The sequence below is a fragment of the Galeopterus variegatus genome, unplaced genomic scaffold (genome assembly GCF_000696425.1).
Source record: "Galeopterus variegatus unplaced genomic scaffold, G_variegatus-3.0.2 Scaffold1945, whole genome shotgun sequence".
NCBI lineage: Eukaryota > Metazoa > Chordata > Mammalia > Dermoptera > Cynocephalidae > Galeopterus > Galeopterus variegatus.
In genome coordinates this window covers 12,878-29,645 of record NW_007728056.1, presented here as the reverse complement: position 1 = coordinate 29,645, position 16,768 = coordinate 12,878, and the positions used below count along the sequence as shown (strand labels likewise).

At 39.2% G+C, this 16,768-nt stretch overlaps 1 protein-coding gene across 1 annotated transcript in view; it reads right to left on the bottom strand.

Moving 5' to 3' along the window:
- TACR1 (tachykinin receptor 1) overlaps positions 1-16,457 on the bottom strand; it is a 156,683-nt gene extending 140,226 nt beyond the window's left edge. The window contains exon 1 of the mRNA XM_008579702.1: positions 15,488-16,457. Coding sequence (XP_008577924.1) covers positions 15,488-15,876 — 389 coding nt within the window. The 5' untranslated portion in view covers positions 15,877-16,457. The remainder of the gene's footprint in view (positions 1-15,487) is intronic.
- Positions 16,458-16,768: the final 311 nt, after the last annotated feature.

Below are 16,768 nucleotides of genomic sequence, written 5' to 3'. Positions count from 1 at the left end.
AAAAAAAAAATTAAATTAAAGCTTATGCCAGTTGTACTTTCCATCAAAATGTAAATAAAATATTAGCAAATAAATCTAGCAGTATGCAAAAAGAACAAAGCATAAGTTCAAGTAGTGTTTATTCTAGGAGTTGTAGAACAGTTGAAAGGTAGGAAATTAGGCAATAGAAAAAAATGTACTGATAGATGCCAAAAAATTAATTGGTAAATTAAATATCTAGATCTGATTAAATCTCTTAGTAAACTAGGAATTAAATGATATAATATTTAAATGTCTGTCTTAAACCGACAGGCAACATATTTAAGTGTGATACTAAAAGCAACGACATTCTTTCTTTTTTTTTTGGCATCTGGCCAGCATAGCAATCCGAACCCTTGACCTTGGTGTTACAACACCATGCTCTAAAAGCAACATTCTGGTTACAATCAGGGATAAGAAGAAGATGCTAACTATCACCAGTTTTAATTAACATTGTTCTGAAAGATCTAGTAAAAAAGAAATAAAGGACACAGACACTAGACATAAGATTAAAAAGATAATAATTTATAGACTATATGATATCTCAGGAAAATCTGAGAAAAATAACAAAAAAACAAAAACAAAAACAGAACTTCAGCTGAAATACAAGGCTCCTTAAGATAGCTGGTTTTAAAATACCTATAAAAAAATCAATAGCTTTCTACTACTATGACAATAATTCATTAGAAAAAAATCCATGGAAAAATGATTGCCTTTTCATTAACAGCCAAAATGTTAAAAAAGATAATATTTCTAACTCATATAACATAAAGAATAATTATATATAATATATATTATAATTTACATATTATATATTATGTAATACATATAATAGAACTTTTAAGAAATGTGGGGATCTAGATGAATAAAGATACAAAACTTATACATGAAAACATGTTAAAGGCTTGACTACATAGAAGATGAACCTTGTTCATACATTGAAAAAAACTTGATATGCTAACAATTCTCCCCAAAGTTAATTTCTAAATTTAATGCATCTAATGCATTTCCAATAAAAATCTCAATAGGACCTTTCAATAAGAGTATTTTAAATGATGTATCCAGAAAAATGAATCAGGAAGGATAAATGCATGTCCGTACTATTAAAGGAATAGTCAGCAGAACAGATAGATCAGAGTAGACTAAGTATAAATAAAATTCAATGTAGGGCAAAGGTAATATCTCAAGTCAGTAGGGAAATGATCACTGAATAAATGGTGTTTGGATAACAGGATAAACATATATGGCATTTAAAAAACTTAGGTGTACTCTAACCAGTTAAATTACTGATGGATTAAAGATTTAAAAAGAACTTCTAAACAATAAAAGTAAACAAAATTATTTGTGCATATTTATTTACTTTTGGGTTGAGGAAGGCCTTTCTAAGCATAACACCAAGTGGAAAAATCATAAAAGAAAAGCTGAATGGATGCAACTATATAAAATAATTTAATTTAAGATAATTACTGAAAAGAAAATTAAAATTTTAACCAGAAACGTGAAGATATATTTGTATCATATGACAGTTGAGGTTAATATAGAGTTTCTGTGATTCAATTCCTTAATATAGTTTCTGTAATTCGATATGTAACTTAAAAATTCACATTTAAATTTTAAAAAGTCTGGTAATTCACAAAAAATGAAATATAAAGGAATAATAAATATACAAAAATATAATCACTAGTAACAAATGCAAACATAAATAACATTTATAATCTGGAAAAGTTTTTTCTGAAATTGTTAGGAATATGGGTAAAGAAACACTTCTATATGTTGGGCCTACATTTTCTGATTCATGCTGCTATGAGTAAATCGCCAAAGATTTCTGAAGACAGATTGAGCAGAATGAAGCAAAAACCTTAAAATGTCTAACAGTCTAAATTTTTCTTCTAAGAATTTATCCTAATTGTAATGCATGTGTGCAAGTTTAGCTAAAACATATTGATCACATATATATTGTCACAAAAAATATAAACACTTTGTGAGTTCTAAGGGTGAGGAATTATTTAAATTAATGACACTTTGTAACAATTCAGCATGATCTGACAGAATAAAGTTTATTACATGTAATATTTCTTTATTATGTTAAATTTTAAAAATGTATATGTGTATTATATATTAGGACTATAATTATGAAAAAGATCTTACAAGTAGTAAAAAGTCTGGAATGAAATAATTCTTAAGAATTGAGGATAGTAGTGTTTGGGCAGTGAGATGGGGTTAATTTTGCTTTTGTTTTTCTTTATATTATTTTTTGTGTGAATTGCTAATTGTTTTTAATGAATATGTAATATTTTATAGTTTTAAAGTAGGTACATTAAATGCAAGCAGAAGGTAATTTGGAGCTATGTAGATAATACTGAATAGTAAGTTATTTTTCTTAAAAATGTAGCTTAAGTTCATACCTAAATGAACAGCCTTAAAGAATCCTTTGAGGATCCTTCTAGACTCATCTGATTAATCAGAACCTTAGTAATTTGCATTTTTATATTGCTGTGTAAATACAGTCATGTGTCTCATTGAGCAAATGTCACAAACCTAGATGGTTCTTACACAAACCTAGATGGTATAGCCTACTACATGCCTAGGCCACAAACCTGTATAGCATGCTATTGTACTGAATGCTGTAGGCAATTGTAACGCAATGGTAAGTATTTGTTCATCTAAACATAGAAAAATTACAGAGAAAATACAGTATTATAATCTTCAGTATATGGGACTACCACCATATACTGAAACATCATTATGTGGTGCATGACTGTGCATTCTTCACTGTTTTATACATGACAGCTTTTGTTTTTTCCTCGGCTCCATCTCTGTTTTTCAGTTACTGGTATTTATTTTCAAAATTCTGAGGAGAGATTAGAAGGAAATGGAGCTAGGAGGTTTTTTTTTTTTTTTTTTTTTTGGTCCAGGTGTACAGAGAAAGGGAGAAAGAGGACAGACACAGACACAGACAAGGAAAAAAGCATGAAAGCTCTCAGGCGCAGTGTGGGTTCAGACAGACCCTGGCAGAAAGCTCAGCTCTTGGAAAACTGGCCCTCGCCCCAAGATTTGTAAACAGCACAGATCCATTGATGAAGATGCTGGAAAGGTGAAGAATCAACTTTAGCCATCTCAACAGGACTGTGGTGCTGCCCTTAATCTTAACGTACTGGACTCTAGGACTGGCTGGAGCTGGGATCCAAAGTCCCTTCCTGATGATAACACCCTTCCAAGTTATAAAAATATTATATATTTCTCATGACAATTAGTGACTCACAAAGAAGTTTGAAGAAGAACAGAACCAAATTCAACCTTGTTTTACTACCCAAACATGAATGCAGAGCTCACTGGCACCGAGGAGCTAAGACGATTCTGGCTGTGACAGGAGAAGTTCTTTCAACAGCAATCCAGGCTCATGAAGACAGGCTCCCCCAGTATTCTCCAGCTTTATCCTTAGTAGATACATGGGGCTATCTTGTGAAAGTCAAATTCTGGACACTTCTGTATTAGCTAAATTCCAGCACTCCTTACATCCCATGTTGGCACAGTCCCTAGGACTAAGTTTGTCTTGATCCTCTACAATCTTTCCCGCTGAAGGAGTAGGTAACTAGAATTAATGTATTTCCATTTTAAAACACAAATGGGACCTGGGAGGTAGAGAAAAGTGCATATCATTCTCACCTTAGTGTGATTTTAATCAGCTACTTTTCTCTTGGTTAACTCAATTTACTAAATTGGATTGGACTGTGAAGAGAACGTAGCAGTAATTTGAGATCATGCATTTGTGAGGCAGGACTGGGGAATGCCTCAGTGCACACTTACGCTGGTTATAGCACTTTTGGAGGGAAACCACCAGAAAGAAAGAGGATAATATCTCTGCCTACTTTGCATTCTGCCTAAAATTTTAGGCTGGTAGTGCCTTAACTGGGCCACCAAAAACCTATGATGACTCTGGTTTGGCTGATATTCTAGCTGAATCTTTAACACGTTAACTTTCGGACCCCTCATCATTCCAGCTGGGAAGGACTTTTGGGAACAAATCTAAATGATGTCCCCAGTGGACGATTTGGCCACAAGGTTTTCTATATTGTTTTCTAGCTCCTGTTTGAGGAGTGCAGTTAAGTTGTTGAGCTAGCTTGTTGTATTTCACACTTGGGGCTGCTTCCATTTTGGTTCACACCATGAATTCTATGACATTTTTGAGCCTTGTCTAGCTTCTGGGACTATTTAGGAGAGTATTTCAGCTGTTTGTAAGGTTTTCTTTTGTTTAAACATTTTGAGTCAAACAAATGCTCTTATAAAAACATATTAATTATTCAAGAGGATATTTCTCCACAGTAAAATAAAATTAATAAATCATACAAGGTGGGTATTTAAGCTTATGCTCCTAATCTCCTCACATGCCACTTAATGTGTACATGAGGCTTTTAAAAATTAGTGTCTCAATTATATTCTATAATAGAGAGAACAGAGGGGTGGCTAGCACGACTGTTCCACTTCCCTGCCAGAGGTCACGCAGCATTGTGATTTGTGATATTGGCTGCTCACCCGTCCATCCATGGCTCAGGGCACTGGGTTGAGCTGTAAGAATGGAGCATAATTTCAGATTAATTTTTACTATCTGAAGTCAATGGCACTGAGGAGGAAGGGAAGGTAAAGAAACCCAGCATTCCTAGAGCTATGAAAAAGCTGTGAGACTCTGGTTTATAAAGGGGAAGCACAGTTGATCTGAAGAAAAAAACAAAACAAAACAAGACATCTAATGATGCAGGTGGAGGATTTAAGGGTGCTGGGAGGTTTCCAGCCTCCAGGAAGACAGTCTCTGCCACTGAAGACATCGTGCCAAGAAAAAAGGAAGCTGCTGTGTAGTTCTATATAAGAAGCACTCAGTGTATCTGGAACACAGGTCTGAAACATGCTGAGAGCCTGGGTTTGTTAAAACCAACATGTCATCCTATTTTTGACTATTCATATGGAGAAATAGGGCACACCCAGAAAGATTCTGGCACATACTTTTCATGACCTAAAAGTCCCGGAAAAGAAACTGAAGGATTCGGGACAGATGGTGATAAAGAAAAAGGTCCAAAAAATTATATATATATATAACATATATATATATAATTTTAAATAAATTATATAATATTAATATTATATATTGATATATTAATAATATGTAATATATACTACATTTATAATATAGTATATCACATATATTATATATCATTAATATATAATATAAATATATAAAATATATATTATATATATATATATTTTTGGCCTTTTTTATGTCAGTGAGCAATTTTGATATGGAGGTCAAAAAGAAGGTAAACATAAGAGGGTACAGAATGCAGTTACCTCTGATTAGCTAGAAAGAGGTTGAAGCCAAACTAGTTGGGGAGTGAGGCTCTGCATGACTCCATCTATGTCAATCAGATGATAACAAGTTAAGACAAAAATTGGGAAAGGGTAAAACCTGGAGGAAGTCAAAGAGATCCAGGGCACACTGGGACTACAAAACTGGATTTCAGTGAAAAAGTGTGGGCTGACACTGTGGGCACAGAGCAGGCAGAGCTCCCCCGTGAGAAGGGGCTCAGGCACTGGGCTGCAGTGCTGGGTGAGACTCCAGTGAGGAATGCCCAGATTCTGATGTCCAACTCAACCTCTCATTCCCAAACCTTAGCTGCCCCCGATAGAGAAGAGGATTCTGCCACCTCTGCTTCTATAACTTTGTAACCCTGGGAGGCATTTTTAAAAAGTAAATAGACAATGAAGAAATGCTGCTTCTATGCAAGTAGTATGCATGCAGCAGTGAGTTTTGTGACTGGTATATGCCGCTTTGTGTATGATTTGTTTTCAAGATGCTAGAAATGAGAATCTGATATATCAGAGAATTTGACTTACAAGATTTGTAATTTTAATTGCAACTTAAATCCAACTTTAAATCCACTTAGGAGGATTTAACTAATTTTAAAGTCAATGTTTCGGTGCTCAGGAGAACCTCATTTACTGAATTTTTAAGTTTAATTCTTAGGAGATTGAAATGCTTTAAGAGAATTTGATATGCTAAATTTAGAAATTTTGATTTATTAGATTTACAAGAGCTATGTAAGTCTTGAGAAAAGCTTTGTTTCTCCTATTTATAAATCATCCTCTTAGGGATTTGAAGTTTTTAAGAAAACCAGATGTGATTTTATAAATTTGTGATTATAGTTTAAAATGCTTAGGGGAGTTTAATCAATCAAGTTTATAAATGCTGTTTACATTTTTAAGATAACTTGATTTGTTAAGCTTATAAAAATTTGTGACTAATTGAAAATACGTAAGATTGTTTGATTAAGTTTGAAAATGGTGTTAAAATGTTTAGGGGGAAGGACTATATTTTACTTAAGAACTAATTGATCTTTAGTAAAAGAACAAGGGAAAATGAATGTTTAACATTTTAACACACATGAACTACATTTATAAGAAAACTTCTGTGATTTATGAGATGTGTTCAAAGGCTAAAAACCACTACAACTTTAGCAAATTAAATGTCAATTAAAACTCATGTAGCTGTAAGAGATTTTTGAGATGAGTAAGTTCTCCTTCAGACACTAAACTTGCAAACAATGCTCTCCATGTGAGGGTGATGACTTTGGAACATAAAGGATTGGGAACCATGGTTTATATTCACATGGTATAAAATAAAACATTTGGTTTTCCTGGACCAGATATACAATATCCAAATGATGGACTTTCGGTAGAGTGTGTGTACATGTCCATAGATGGAAAGGATACTTGAAAGCATTTAGCAAGAGATTTGCTGACCCAATTAGGAAGATTTTAAACTACAATTTTAGGGGAGAAGGATATAAATGTTTTACCCTCTTGCTATTGTACCTGATAGGGAAGGAATCCAGGAGGAGGCAGAGATAGAAATGGGCATGTATGAGGGTACTTCAAAAAGTTGATCGAAAATGAAGTTAAAAGATAATACAATTCCTTCCATAAATTTGCTTTTTGAAGACCCCTGGTATAATGGAACAATGGTGTGTCAGGGTTTATTAGAAATCATATTGTTAATTAGTATTAACTGAGGTCTTACTGGGTGTCAGGGAATGAATTGGGGGTTTTCTACACCTTTCCAAAGTTTTACCTTTCCCTTCTCTCTCTCCTTACAATAATATTCTACAAGGTAAGTTTTATTTTATCCATTTTATCAGATGAGGATACTGAGGCCCAGGTAGATTAAGTATCCTGCCTATGTTCCCACAGCGAGCAAGTGGTGGAACTGGTGCTGGAACCCAACCCCGTGCGCTTTCCTATACCTCACTCTACTGTCAAACGTTAGACGTAAGGTTATTAAAGGGAACTCTCATACCAAGGACATAAAAGGCACTTCACAGAGAGTCCCAAATATTATACATAGTGATAAAGTTGAATTGGAAAGTAAAGAATTTTAGGAGAGGGATCAGGCCCAGGGTGCTTAGACAAATTGCCTAGAGCAGTTCGTATGCTGCATTAAAACTTAGGCTGAGGCTTATGTCTCAAGGACATCTTTAAAGCATCTCTTCATCCCTGGGGAGCCTCATCCACAGACCCTCACAAATACCCTTCCACTGAGGTGGAATTGCAGCATTTCAAGATGGCGAGAGGGGAGCTGAGGGCAATGGAAGCCAGTTCCCTGGTTTACTCTCTAGTCTATGACTTTCTCAGGCCACTGTATGCAGGGTTTTTCTGTGTCTGTGGTATTTTAATGTGGTGTGGACTAGGTGCTCAGACAACTACTGTGAAGACAACACTTGGAGGGCAGGGTGGAGGGTAGGTTTCTGCTGGTCCTGCCTCAAGAAAGATAAGGAAAGAGTATACTTCATGTCATAAGTGGGGAGTGCTGGAGAAAAAGCCAGGGGGTTGACAACAGTTGGGCCAAGGAAGGTTCCCTAAGATGTCAAAGAGTTTCCGGTATGCTTGGATAGATTGCAGGTATGGTGGAAATGATAAACATCTCTTCCAATGAGAAGTCTTCTGCTGGGGCACACCTGTTGGGAACAGTAAGGTATGGGTAAGGAATCCCTTTGGGGCTCAATCAAGTGGAGTATGGAAGGAGCAAGTGTGAATTGGAACCCATAGTTATTCTAGAACAAGGGATTCTGAATCAACAGTGTTCTATGTTGTAGCAAAACTCCATGGTAGTCAGACATTTGGCCCAAGTTTTCTTTGGGAACAGTAAGGTATGGGTCAGGAATCCCTTTGGGGTTCAATCAAGTGGAGTGTGGAAGGAGCAAGTGTGAATTGGAACCCATAGTTATTCTAGAACAAGGGATTCTGAATCAACAGTGTTCTATGTTGTAGCAAAACTCCATGGTAGTCAGACATTTGGCCCAAGTTTTCTTTTGTTTCAAGTCATAGCATCACAGGTGTGCTTTAGGGTCTGCCAGTGCATTGGGTCTGATGTTCAGATGTTGGTTGGTGTGTGCAGAAGAGAGGTACAGTCAGTTCACCCACAGTACACACATTTTAATGAGTACCTACTCTTTGCCAGGCACCTGGATAGGTGCCGGGAATGGGAAAACAGATAAAGCATCTCTGCTTTTATGCAGCTTACAGTCTAGGCACTGGGCAGTGAAGTGTGGAGGGACCAATAGGTCACAAACAGTTTCAACACCATTGGATAAAGGCCGTTGTTTCAAGTCATAGCATCACAGGTGTGCTTTAGGGTCTGCCAGTGCATTGGGTCTGATGTCCAGATGTTGATTGGTGTGTGCAGGATAGAGGTACAGTCAGTTCACCCACGGTACACACATTTTAATGAGTACCTACTCTTTGCCAGGCACCTGGATAGGTGCTGGGAATGGGAAAACAGATAAAGCATCCCTGCTTTTATGCAGCTTACAGTCTAGGCACTGGGCAGTGAAGTGTGGAGGGACCAATAGGTCACAAACAGTTGCAACACCATTGGATAAAGGCCATGGGAATAGATAAGAAGGACACCTCATGTAGACTTGCATGTTAAGGTCAGCTTCTTAGTGGAGGTGGCTCCTGACCTAAGTCTAAGAAGACAACAAGGTCACCAGGTAGGATGCCAGTCCTGTAGCAGTTGGTGCTGGACAAGACAATGGTAATAGGGTCATGCTCAGTTCTGGTCATCTCCTTTTAAGAGGACCATTAACAAATGGGAATAACCAATAGAGACCAATGAGGACGGAAAGATGAAGGAACCAGGGACAGTTAACCAGGGAAGGGCAAGCTTCAGGAGGAGGCACTGGAAAGGCTGCCACATGAAAGAGGTGTTAGATTAGTAGGAATAGTCCAAAACAAGAAGGCAGATTTCAGTTCAGTAAAAGGAAGGATTTTGTAGTGATCTAACGATCGATTGAATTTAACAAATGAGACAAATTGAGTAAAATATTTAAGCAGAGTTTGCTACCCTTACAATGGCCCTGTTTAGAAGGTTGTGGAGTTAAATTTTTATTGCATGGAAAATTGTCAAAAGGATCTTTAATGTCCTTCCTTGTATAATTGGGCCCTTACGTCAATGTTCTGCCTTCAATGACAGCATTCCTTAGATAAAATATTTTCCAAAAGCCATCTTGGCTCCTTTTCTTCCTCCCCCTACTCTCCCTTTTTCTCTCCTTTCCACCTCTTTCTTGTCTTTCTTTCCCCGTCCCTCTTTCCCCAGATATCCCCCTTCCCCTCCTTCTCCTTCTCCTTTAACTAGTAGGTCTTTCCCATATTCCCAAGGGTAGTTCTCTGTCTCCAAGCTCCCTCCGCATGGCATAGATTGCACTGGGTGATACGGTGCTTGTGTCTTTGTCATTTCCCAAAGACTGAGAGCACGAGGGCAAAGGTAGTGTTTTGCTGCTTCAGAATCTGGCACATGGTAGAATCTCAATAGCGGTTTGATGGATGGATGAGGAAAAGGCTATTTCCCTCACTGCCATCCAATTTTATCCTCCCTTACCATACTCTGCCAACACTATCTGTTACAGGTCACCGATGTTCTCTAATTGCCAAATCCAGTGTTCTCATGGTTCTTGGATTCTGATGAACACAATCAACCACAAGTCACCTTTTAAAAACTTTGTCTCTTCACATACCCTGATGTCTCTAGTATCTCTCTGTCTTTTTTTCCCTCATGGTTCTTGGATTCTGATGAACACAATCAACCACAAGTCACCTTTTAAAAACTTTGTCACTTCACATACCCTGATGTCTCTACTATCTCTCTGTCTTTTTTTTCTTTTTTTCCCTCCTAGTGCTTGGCAAGACATTCCTATGAATCTTGAACCTCTTCTCTGGAAAAATGTATATATGTGGAAGATATGTTCTTCACTTTCCAAATTCCAATAAACCCTGTGTTTGGAAACCTCCTAAATTTACATTTTAATCCCTGGCTTCTCCTTCTCTAACCCTCCCTCTCAAGTTGCTTGTTGGGCATTTTTAACAATCATTATATTTTCACATCAAATCCAACATAAACTCATTTTCGTCCCATCACTCCTCCACTCATTCCCTAATTCACTTGTGAATTCGGTTTGGTTGAATCAGTCATTCTCCCTAAACACTATGTAGCTTTCGACCTCCACACTTTTGTTACATACTATCTTCAAAAATTGTATCTCATCTTTAAGGCTCAACTCAATTGTCACCTTTCGAGGTCTTCCTTGATCATTCATCACTGCAGGTTGTGACCTCTCTCTTCTTCTCTCCTGTAGGATTTGTCTGAACAACCCATTTGAAACACATCACTGAACTCCTTATACTGAAGTTACCTCTAATACATAGCATAAGCCTTTTGAGGGAAGACACGAGGATCTGAGTCACTAAACATCACTTTACATTGGTGGCATCGTCCCTTAATGGATTGACTGTCTTTGTCTAAGTTTAACAGTAAGTGTTTCTCCTTCACGATCCTCATTCTACCATTTTCTAATTCAACAGTAACAATAGTAACAAAGTCTCGTGCTCCTACTATATATTTTTACATTGAGAATTACTTTTTATTTTCCCCTGAATTTAACCTATGTTTTTGCCATTTTTTTAAAGCCAATATCCTTGACCGTTCAGGACACTGGGCACTCCCAGGAGTAGGGAGAGGATATGGCCAGTATAGCTCCAGAGAGCAGGTGGGCATTGAATCTCTTTGGTGTAGCCTAAATAACCCATCCAAGATGTAACAAAATCAAGTTTGATCCACATCAACACTGACATTTGAGGTTCCTGATTTGAAACAACGGGTCCAGTTGTAGTGGATGAGCTTCTAGTGAATGGCTGTTCTCAGCATCACAGGGGTGCTTGGTCATGGGTTTTCTGGTGCTTCTGAATTAGTGCAAAGGATCCTGGAATCTAAGTCCTGCCTCTGGGTGGCATGAAGGACTGCTCTGAAGTAGATAGTGGGATCTAGGTCCAGCCAACAAGTAAAGGTTCAAGAGCAGACAGCAGATCTAGCAGAGAACTGAGAAGTTGGCTGTTTGAATTGGTAGCTGGGTATGGCTGGGACAAAGTGGGATAGACACCAAGGATCTGTGGGCAAAGTTTTTGTTGTTTATGCATGTCTTTGACCTCAGTCCCTCTTTTACTCTTTTAAGGAGCTCATTCCCTCTTTTGCCTTCAACCATTACCCCTATTCTGGGCAACTATATAGTTTTGGTCCTGACCATATTTCATTTTGCCAGAGGCTATCTCCATTTGGATCTTTCCTTTCATTCAAACACAACATGTCCAGAATCAATCTGAGTAGTAAGCAACCTACACCTTTCTTCTTATTGAGATTGTATCTCCCCTACCACATAGAGAAGCACTGACAAAAGCAAGTGCTTCTCTGAGCCTGCTCTTGCCATGTGGTTCTGCATCAGGTTACCAGTTGCCCTTCACCTCCTCCTAGGGGGCTTAGGGACTGGATTCCTTGCTCCTTTCTTAGATTCTGCTCTGCAGTAGTGCCCACATCACCACAATGGACCTAGTCATCATCACTGACCCCTGCCAACTGGGGGTGTCACCTCTCAGTGTCCTCCATCTTCAAATTTTATGAAACATCACACATACCTTTAATTTTTACAGTAGAAAAAATTTTAATTTTAAGTGGGAGAGATTTTAGAGTCTGAAAAGGTAAAATCCCTGGTGTTAGAGTTTAGCTAGACGTAGACCTGATTTTATGTAGCCATATTCACCTATGAAACTTTTAAAATTCCAGGTAACCACTGCCTTAGAAAAATATGTATTCCTTCTAAATGGGATCCCTCCCCTCCCTCTCTCTCTTCTCCTCTCCTCCCCTCTCCTCCCCTCTCCTCCCCTCTTCTCTCCTCTCCTCTCCTCTCCTCTCCTTTGTTATTCCCATTTATAGAAAGACTATAGGAAGCATTTAAATTAGTACTGCAATCTGTAGCTAAAGTTTTTTTCTCTGCATTTTGGTTCCAGAAGGAAATTCGTCAAAGTTTACTCCACAGTTTGACCCAAAGATTCCTTTAAAAATCCTTTAAAATTAGGAAGAATAATTTTTTAAAAATTAATTTTATTTGACCCAGTAATCCACTTCTGGGAATCTATCCTAAGGAAATAATCAAGCAGAACAAATTTATCATATAGAAATATTCATCAGAGCATTAATTATAATAGCAAAAAAAAAAAAAAAAGAAATCTCCTCAATACCCAACAGTAGGGAAATGGTTAAATAAATAATAGTATATTCATATAATGGAATAATATGGAACCATTAAGATTATGTTTCTATAGATTTTTAATAACATGGGAAATTGTTATTAATGTTTTGCATTCATATCAATGGAAAAAATAAGCTACAAAATTATACAGAATCTGACCTCAATTATATACTCATGAAAGAGAAATTCAAATTAACACGTGTTATTTTTGGATGGTGAGGTAATGGTTGATTTGTATTTTTGTGCTTCTTCATATCTCCAGAGTCTTTTTCAATGAGCAAGTTTTAATATTATAATCAGGAAAAACACGTTGCAGTTATATTTTAAGACTTGATTCAATGGTTGTCTGTTAAAACTTCAAGGAACATACAAAAAGATAATTTAACATTTCCTCTAAGTCTGCATTTCCATGTGGGGGAAAGGAAGAGATAACTCATACAAAGAGAATTTAAGGCCCCCCTTTTTCTCTAAAACATTATCGGGAGAGTATAGATGACCAAGCACGCAAGGGGATACATTCATCAGAGGGCCTGAAAGGATGAATTCATGGTGTACTCATGAGGTTGTGCAAGGGAAGAGGAGTACTTGGAGGACTTGGCAACAGAGACCCAAAGCCTCATCCCTAACTCTGTCTTGAATTCTAACCTTGAGCATGCCATTGATTACCTCCTTGGGCTGTATTCGTACATTAGAAACATGCAGACAAAAAAAAGAAAAAGAAAGAAAGAATTTCTCATTGCTATCATTTTCACTAGCTCTGGCACTGGAGACCCTCTGATCTCATGCAGCAAGTGTTACAGAAGGTCAGGGTCTAGCCATGGTTTTCTTAGAGAAAAACAATAATGAAGCCGAAATCCAGTTCTCTGCCCAATCCACTGTGAGGACTCTGACCCTGATTCCCACCCCTAGCCTTTGAAGTTCTAGGGGGAAAAGCAGGGCTGTGGAACATGTTTCTGTGAAAGCCAACAGGAGAGAGCTGTCTGCTGGGGCTCCATTCAGCTACCGAATGTTCCAGCTCACACTGACTGACAGGTCTCCCTAGAGCTCATGGAAGGCCCCAATGCAGTAAAAAAAATACTCTCTAATTTACGGATCATCAAGAGAACATGTGTAGGGCTGAAATGCCATCAAGTTTCACTGTACCAATATTCAGCTATATGTCATGCTATGGATTTTTTTAAGTTTAAGGAAGCTGCTGTGAAGTTAAAGGAGAAAGTCAATGCAGATTTATAGGTGTAACTCATTTTCAGCAAACTGAATATCTGAAAACCAGCAGAGCATAAAGATAAATTTACAAAGTAATTCATTTTACTATCACTTTGAGTAATTGGTTTACCGCCTACATTTAAAATATAAATTGATTCACCAAAACTTGTTTTACACACAATATATCAAGCACTTATGAGTTGCATAAAAGGAGGTTTACATGGAACTAACAAATCAGCATTTGGACACCACTGCAAAGGATGGAAATCCCTATCCTTTATTCAGTCAATAAAAGCATTCATTGACTGAAGAAGCTGAATAAGACCTCGAATCAATTGCAAGTTGTAAACAATCTTTATGCAAAAGTAGTTAGTGGTTCAGGGATTTTTTTTGAAAAATTCTTTAAGTTTTCTCCTAGCTTCTTCACTAGGTTTCTCCCATTCATTTATCCCAGCAAGGACATAAAAAGAATCCATTTTGAAATCATAGTGGCAGGTGTTTTAAACATACCTCCACATCCTAGGAAAACATTTAACACCTGTGCACACAGACATACACATTAGAGACCTAGCACACCCACGAAAAAGTCAATACCAATAGAGATGTGCTCTAATAATCAATTTTTCATCATGCCACTTGAAGAGCCATTTATTCCAGAACGCCAGCCCCAGTATTTGAAAATTCCAACCTTTTCACTTTTAATCAGCTTCTGAAACCCTAACCTGTTGGTTGCAGGAACAGAAGAGCTCTCAATTGCCTTTGCCAGACACGTTTCTCTGTGGATAGAGACAGGCTAAAAACATTGACCTTACATTACAAGAGAAATTTAGAAAACCTCCTGGGTAAGCTACCAGGATACCTGCCTGTGGAGTTCCTTAAGAACAGCAGAACTGTCTTTCCTTCCTGAATGAGACCTCCTAGCATAGAGGGAGCTGAATTAGAATCTTGAGTATTTTATGATTCTGATGAAATGCTCTTCACATCCAAATAACACTGGAATGTTGAAGTGTCCTTCCTGAATGAGACCTCCTAGCATAGAGGGAGCTGAATTAGAATCTTGAGTATTTTATGTTTCTGATGAAATGCTCTTCACATCCAAATAACACTGGAATGTTGAAGTGGGAGCAGAAAGTCCCTGAATCTTCAGGAAAAAGTAAAAAGGAGGAATTTTGCCTAGGCAACAAGAGGCTGCCCAACAGAATAGCAGGCCTGGAGGAATTTACAAAGCCCCAGCCAGGGATTAGCTTCTTAAGACCAAACCCTGGATATCCTCTTCAGGCTTTAAGGGTAAGAGTAGAAGGAATACATGGGAAGAAAAAAAGCAGGAGTAGAAAGGAAAGTATCAGAAAGATGAGTGGAGCAGAGATGAAGAAAGGAGAGTTAAATAAAGAAAAAAGGGGGTGCGTGTTGAAAGGAAGGGAGACTGGTGATGGGTGAAAAGGGGAGAAAAAAAGATGAATGAGAACAGTAAGATAAAGTCTCCCATCAACAGTTGACTCAGGCTGTCAGTAAAAACCCCAGGGCAGGGGCCGGTGGCCAATCTTTCCCCTGGACCATACACGATCCAGCCCCAAACCTCCATAGCAATGCCATGGTCCTCTATGGACACTTTCTCCCTTTTCTACAAAGGGCAAGCTCACCTATCGAAGGCCACTGCCGTCATGGAGTAGATACTGGCGAAGACAGCCGCGATGGGGAAGAAGTTGTGGAACTTGCAGTAGAACAGGCCATAGTACCACTCGTTATGGACAGCGTAGGTGAAGTTCACCACTGTATTGAACGCAGCCATGGAGGCCTCCGCAAAGGCCAGGTTCACCAGGAAATAGTTGGTCACGGTCCTCATTCTCTTGTGGGCCAAGATTATCCACATCACCACCACGTTGCCCACCACAGAGGTCACCACGATTACTGTGTAGGCAGCTGCCCAAAGCACAATTTGCCAGGCCGGCTGCACGAACTGGTTGGGCTCTGAGGTGTTAGTGGAGATGTTTGGGAAAAGGTCTGAGTCCACCGAGAGGACGTTATCCATTTTACAGCGAAGCACTAAAGCCCTCCTCTCTGTACACACGCCCCCTTTGCAGCAGAGTACTGAGGCGCGCGTCTGGAGCTCAGGGTCCCGCTTAAGCCAAAGAGGACGGAAGGTTCTTTCTGGGCACAACTCTCTCCTTGCCAGAAGGAGAATTGGCGCTCAGCAGAAAAACGCTTCTAGATGCGCTGTCTGCCTGTCCCTGGTGGCTCTGAATCCCTTCACTTTCAAGCTTCAGGAAGCATTTGAGTTCAGAAATCTGGAGACAGCGTCTCTCCTGCATTAAGCTGGAAAAGAAGAAATTCCACCGGTCACGGTTCTAGGAAGCAAGAGACCCCGCCTTTCTGCACCTGCTGCTGCGTGCAACTCCTAGTCCCCCTTCCTGCGGCGGGAAAGGCAAAGCCCTGTTCTGCGTGAGGACTTGGGGGCGAAAGGGGACCCCTTCACAGAGCGACCTGTAAAAGTTCTGAGTCTATGGCCAGGATTCTGGATGTACAGCTGGAGATTTTTCCTTCGCTTTCGCTGCCGCAGCCCCCGCCGCCTGCGGTTTTGCAGGCGCCTCTCGGCTGGAGTCGTGCTCAGCTCGGGAGTTAGCAGACCCTAGGCAGGCTGCGCACCAGAATTTAAAACCCGCCTCAGAGACGTCACCGGGAAGGGGCAGTACTTGGGCTGCTTACTCGCCAGTCCCCGTGCGCAGCGCGGCAGCTGCGCCAGCTGTTGGCAGCTGTCTCACTCCACCGCCGCAGCCACCACGCCTTTTGCTGCTTGTTACCTGCTGTGGGCTCTGCAAGCCGGGCTCTCCACGCACTCCGCGAGGGGGCGGTAGGAGGCCTGGGAGCAAGCGAGCCAGAGGGGGTTTGAAGCTGTAACCGCAGTTGCACCAGCGGTTCTGAGG